The sequence below is a fragment of the Somniosus microcephalus genome, unplaced genomic scaffold (assembly GCF_052327205.1).
Source record: "Somniosus microcephalus isolate GS21.2 unplaced genomic scaffold, FLI_Smic_1.0 unresolved_chr1, whole genome shotgun sequence".
Taxonomy (NCBI): Eukaryota; Metazoa; Chordata; class Chondrichthyes; order Squaliformes; family Somniosidae; genus Somniosus; species Somniosus microcephalus.
The window spans coordinates 90,133,214-90,138,630 of NW_028225179.1; the positions used below are offsets into that span (position 1 = coordinate 90,133,214).

Here is a 5,417-nt window from a genome sequence, read left to right on the forward strand (position 1 = left end):
TTCATTTATAAAAGAAATTCCAACGTGAAATGTTATTGCAAAATATCCCACTCTCTGACCAGCAGCAGTAAATACAGCTCGGCTGAACCTGTTTGTTAAATGACTGTAACTAATGCCAATCATTGTGCAATGCTCATGTGTCACTCGAGATTTACCTCAGGTATAAATAAGACCTTATTTTGAAAGCAAAAGATCTGCGTCTCAAACACTAACAGACAACATTGCTTCCCTCCGAAAATGGGACTGCCGGTGATCATACAGATAGAAAACATTTACTACCCTATTCTTGCAATAGTTGGTATTCCTGGTAAGCCACATCTAATCTGTTATTATTCATCTTTAACAGTGTCTTATTGTGTCACTGTTCCTGCTGTCGGTGTATTGATAATATTTGTTTGTTTTGATGTGATTGATGTGCAGACACTGATTACCACCATCAAACAATTAATAATTAGAAAACTCCAAGTTTCCGACATATTCTAAATGTAATAACCTGACGGGCAGCACAATTTCTTCTGAATTATTAAGTGATGCAATTTAGGTGGGATTGCGTCTCCTTTGTAGAAATTCTTGTAATTTTCAGAAGTGCAATACAGCGGATTATGGAAACCTCAGCAGGCCAGGTAATACATGTGGAGAGAGAAACACAGTTGAAGTTTCAGGTCGATGACCAGTTCTCATGAAAGATCATCAACCTAAAACATTAACTATGTTTCTCTCACCACATATTCTGTCTGACCTGCTGAACCTTGATAGCGTTTTCTATTCTTATATCTAATTTTCAATCCAGTCAAATATTAGCATCGCACTTGTGCTCTGGATGGCTAATATTGGTGAAAAGTACAAAATATCCATCAATGTTTGTTTCCCACAAACTTTCTTGGAAAGCGCCCGCAGCAGTGATTGTTTCTCACTGTAAATAGATATCCGAAAATAATGGTCACATTTGCCACTGTATTTTGGTGAAAGACGAGATCTCGAAAAGCGGGTAAATACTTGGAAAGTTCACAATAACAGGGCAACCCAGAAGGCTGCGAGTGTGGAAACTGAGCGGTATTAGATGCTGCATTGAATTGATGCCATTTAATGGTGTGAGCCAACAACAGTAAAGGCCAACACACTGCTTAATTCCCAAAGTCAAGGTGCGGCAACGTTTGTAATGATTGCACCGGCAGCTATGGGGGAATGTTATTCTTTACGGCCGGGTCAGACGGATACGACAAATTGATGGTTGGAAACACCACCTTTGAATAATCCGATGGATTTTCCTGCCAATTATTATCAAATGAAGGAAAATGCGGTGGGTTGTGTTAACAAGTGGGTCTTGGACAAAATTTCCTTTCAGCCCACCAGCCAACCATTCTCCCGCTGTGGGGCAATGTTAACCTAACCCGCCCCTCAGTAAACTGACATGATCGGCAGCAGCGCTGGTTTAACACTGTGCCGATTCTACTGTCTACTGAAGATAATGAAGAGTAATATTCGGCGGGGAGTAAAACGAGCGCTGCCCTCGATCCCGTGGATTTTTCACCCTACGTGTTCGGTTAAAGCAACCCCGGAGAGAATTTTGAGGGCCAAAGTTAGAAATTCATGAATTTTCATACCAATGAACTGGCGAGAGATCATTCACTCAATGTAAGGAGAGTCAGTAAATTCATCTTCCTCCTCTCTGCAGCGAATTTAGCGGCAATTGTGGTTCTCTCCCGTGGAAGGTGCGGTCTCTCCAGATGCATCACCAGTTACCTGGTGGCCATGGCAACGGCTGATCTACTGGTCCTGATATTTGCTGTAATCTTGTATGAGATTAATGATGCTTATTTTCCGTACTCATTTCTGAACTACACTCCCATTTGCCGTCTCAATCTGTCCTTGTGTTTTGCTTCTGTTGATTGCTCTGTCTGGTTAACTGTCACTTTCACCTTTGATCGATTTGTGGCCATTTGTTGCCAAAGGTTGCGATCAAAATATTGCACCAAAGAAACAGCAGCTCTTGTTATAGCATTGGTGTGTGGGCTGAGCGTTTTAGAAAATGTTCCAATCTATTTTGTATTTGCACCTCGGGAAATAATTGACAATATACCATGGTCCTGCATTGTAAAATCAAGCATCTATTCCTCACCGATATGGGTAATATTTCTGTGGTTGGAAACAGTTTTAACCCCATTTGTTCCATTTGTGTTCATTTTACTGCTCAATGCTCTGACCATCAGGCACATTGTACTGGCCAATAGAGCAAGAAGGCGACTTCGTGGAAACAACAATGCTGAGAATCACAATGATCCAGAGATGGAGAACCGAAGGAAATCCATAATTTTACTGCTCGCCATATCTGGCAATTTTATACTTTTATGGATGATCAGATTCATATATTATATAGTTGTACAATTTGCAGATACTCAATTTTTTGAAGCCAATTACAATAACCCTTTCACTATTATGGAACTATCCGGGTATATGCTTCGCACTTTGAGTTGTTGCACCAACACGTTTATTTATGCAGTGTCCCAGAGTAAATTCAGAGATGAGCTGATAAATATCATTAAGCGTCCCCTGGGAATAATAACGCATTTATTTAAGTAAGTTAAATGCCTTCACCGAATTAAAACACAACAGGGATCATTTTAACTGTGGGAATGAATGCAAAAGGGGCAATATCGAATTGACCGCAGACCAAGCAGCATTGTCGTAAATAGAAAGGAAACAGGAAGTGATGTACAATGGGCAGCTAATGTGATACAATCCATTCGATGCTTTCATTCCAAACTAAAATCACTTCAATTACAGCCCTGTAAATAGACCCAAAATGTTGAATAGAAATGTGCACAGGATAACTTTCCGGCGAATTGCTCACCATCAGTGAAATGCTATGGACCGGAGTTTCCTGTTTCTGCGCTCGCCAGCATGATTTTATTTTCAAATAAAATGAAAAAACGGGGGACAGGGCTTGCTAGTTCGAGAGCGCAGAAACTGCAAAATGCGGCCGTGGTAATTCAGAATTACAGAGGGGATAATCTCGATAAGAATCATTCCATACTCTCACTGCTACTGCTTTAAGGTGACTGAGTAGGTGAATATTATTACATGATGATATCCATCTTTATAACATTTATTCAGGCAAATAATTCACTGATTTTTGTCCATTCCTGATTGAATGCGGATTCTGAAGTCTTATTTCCGATTTACAAAATCGTGAGCTACGATTTCAATCCATGGCTTACCTGTTTACAACCTCTAGCACACAATAAAATGTTTCAGAAGAGATACCACAAAAAGCACTGTCTCCACCACTTAATGATAATGCTGGGGCTGTGGGTTAGATCTGAGCTTCGACAGGATTAGGAGGGTGGCATAGATTTTGGTAACATTGTTGGTGTTCTACAATATCAGGGAGCTGGTGTTGGAGTCCTGTGGCTCACCTGCAGGGCAGTGGGTAAGTTTAGATTGTGCCCAATAGAGGCAGAAGTCTAGCATCAAGTAATATTTGGACACGATTTTTAGATCTAGAAAAATCAGTTTATGAATCCAGGATTAAGTAGCAGCTGTTTTGCAGTAAGTGTGCTGAGGTGTGACAGTGTGACAGGTGCCAAAGAACGAGATTTTAATTGACAGATGAGAGAAGTGGAATAAGATGAGATGTTCAAAGGAGGAGAAAGTGTCGGAGGAGTAGAGGGAAAGACCAAGGTACGATTTGGTGATGAGAACCACACCGCCACCACAGTGGTCTCAGCGGGGCAATTGGTGGAAGATATAGCCAGGTGGGGAGGCTTCATTTAAGGGTAAGGTGTCATCATCCCTCAAGCAGGGTCCGTCAGGGCCATTATGTCGATGCAATCATCAATGATAAGCTCATGAATGGCAATGGTCTTGTTCTCAAGTGAATGGACATTCTGGAGGGAGATGCGGAAAGGGTCGGTGATGACAGCCTCACTGCTGGCGTCCACAGGGTCAGCACTGGGAGGGATAAGTTGGACGCAGAGCAGATTGACAAGATTAGCCTCCATTGGCACATTGGGAGGGAAGCTCGCTGGGACAGTGGCATGGGAAAGTTGTGGTTGCTGCTCGTAAGGAGGTAGCGATGTGTGCCTCTATGGGCCCTTCGTAGGATGCCAAGAGAGGCACAGCGTGAAGCTGTAGGTGTATCTAAGAGGGAGGAAAGCCTCCGACGGCCGCAGAAGAGTAGTGAGGTAGATGGGTAATGAAGGATTGGGGTAGCGATTTGGGAGGGCAGAATGTCCGAGAGAGGAGAGACGAAAGGAGGCATGAAGGCAGGAGAGAGCGGTTAAGGAGGGGTAGAGAGGAAAGGATAAGAGGGCGGGGGAGTGGAAAATTATTGAATGGCTCGGATCCTGAACGGCAGCCAAAGTGTGCATGTGAATGTACACGGGAAAAACTCAGGTTACATTGTCCTGTTTAAATGGGGAAATTGTTGGGATGCATATTTTCTGGTAGCAGGGAAGAGGTTGGAGACAACAGCAGGGAGACCGGTGTCAAAGTCAGAGGTCCTATGGAAGGATAAAGCTGACGTAGTCACTGTTCCTGCTCACAAAGGGAGACTGTTTACCTGAGGCCAATGTCGGAGTCAAGCCTTCAAGAGATAAATTCAAAATGAAATCAAGTTTGTGTTAATTAGGAATGTATCAACATTAACAAAACATATTTTAAAATCCTTGGCATGTTTTAATTCCGTGCGGTCATTATGTAATATCAAAAGCACCAGTTTGTGCAATTATAGATGAGATTTGAAATTGTTCCTTCAATGTTAAGAAAATTAGTAATATTTTAATAAAGTGCCTCAGACATAAGGCATGGGTGAAATGTTTTTGCAGATAGAGTTGTTTCAGCAATAAAGCAATTGATTCCCGATGATTATTTTAGCCTGTTCTTTGAGGGTTTGACCCTCTCAGTTTCTGGTTCAGCAACTTTGTAATCTAAGGAGTGAAATCCAAATGTTAGACCTTCCCGCGATGATGGTGCAGAGGACAGTACAGATAATGAAGTGACATGTTCATTCTCTCTTAATGGTTCTTCCCCTTACAGGTAGCTCTCCGTTAGCTCCCACAGTGCAGTCCTTAAAGCGGACATTTCCCAATCTTCTGTTATTGCTGCTCTTTAACCAGTTACACTGCAAGATGTTGGATGGCTTCAGTTCCCTTTTCCCCTCAGTGCCAGTGGGAAACATCTGCTGGTCGCCTTCCCTGATGAGCTGGCTGGATGGCCCCGCGTTCTGCAACGCTGCAGGAAAGGTTCTGAGGTTAATTGACACTGGGTGGGGGGAGGGGCGTTGCTTGGGATTAAGCCGAGCTGGGAATGGGGTATTCGGAGAATTGGTCCCTGGAGAATCCATTCCACGTTTTCTGGCGGGGGAGCAGTCGGAAGTGTGTGCCACTGTTGCTGGGAGTTGGAGGATCCCAGGATCT

At 42.9% G+C, this 5,417-nt stretch overlaps 1 protein-coding gene across 2 annotated transcripts; it reads left to right on the forward strand.

The window, feature by feature from the left end:
* Window positions 1-218: 218 nt before the first annotated feature.
* LOC147095585 (putative G protein-coupled receptor 139) lies at window positions 219-5,384 on the forward strand. 2 transcript variants are annotated; one of them, XM_085973973.1, is made up of 2 exons: window positions 219-307; window positions 1,676-2,580. In XM_085973973.1, the coding sequence occupies exons 1-2, from the start codon at window positions 238-240 to the stop codon at window positions 2,578-2,580; spliced, it is 975 nt and encodes a 324-aa protein (XP_085830099.1). In that variant the 5' UTR covers window positions 219-237. The 2 variants fall into 2 exon arrangements, 1 of the variants encoding a protein (XP_085830099.1); XR_015074641.1 differs by lacking the exon at window positions 1,676-2,580 and adding an exon at window positions 5,038-5,384 and having other exon boundaries at window positions 220-307.
* Window positions 5,385-5,417: the final 33 nt, after the last annotated feature.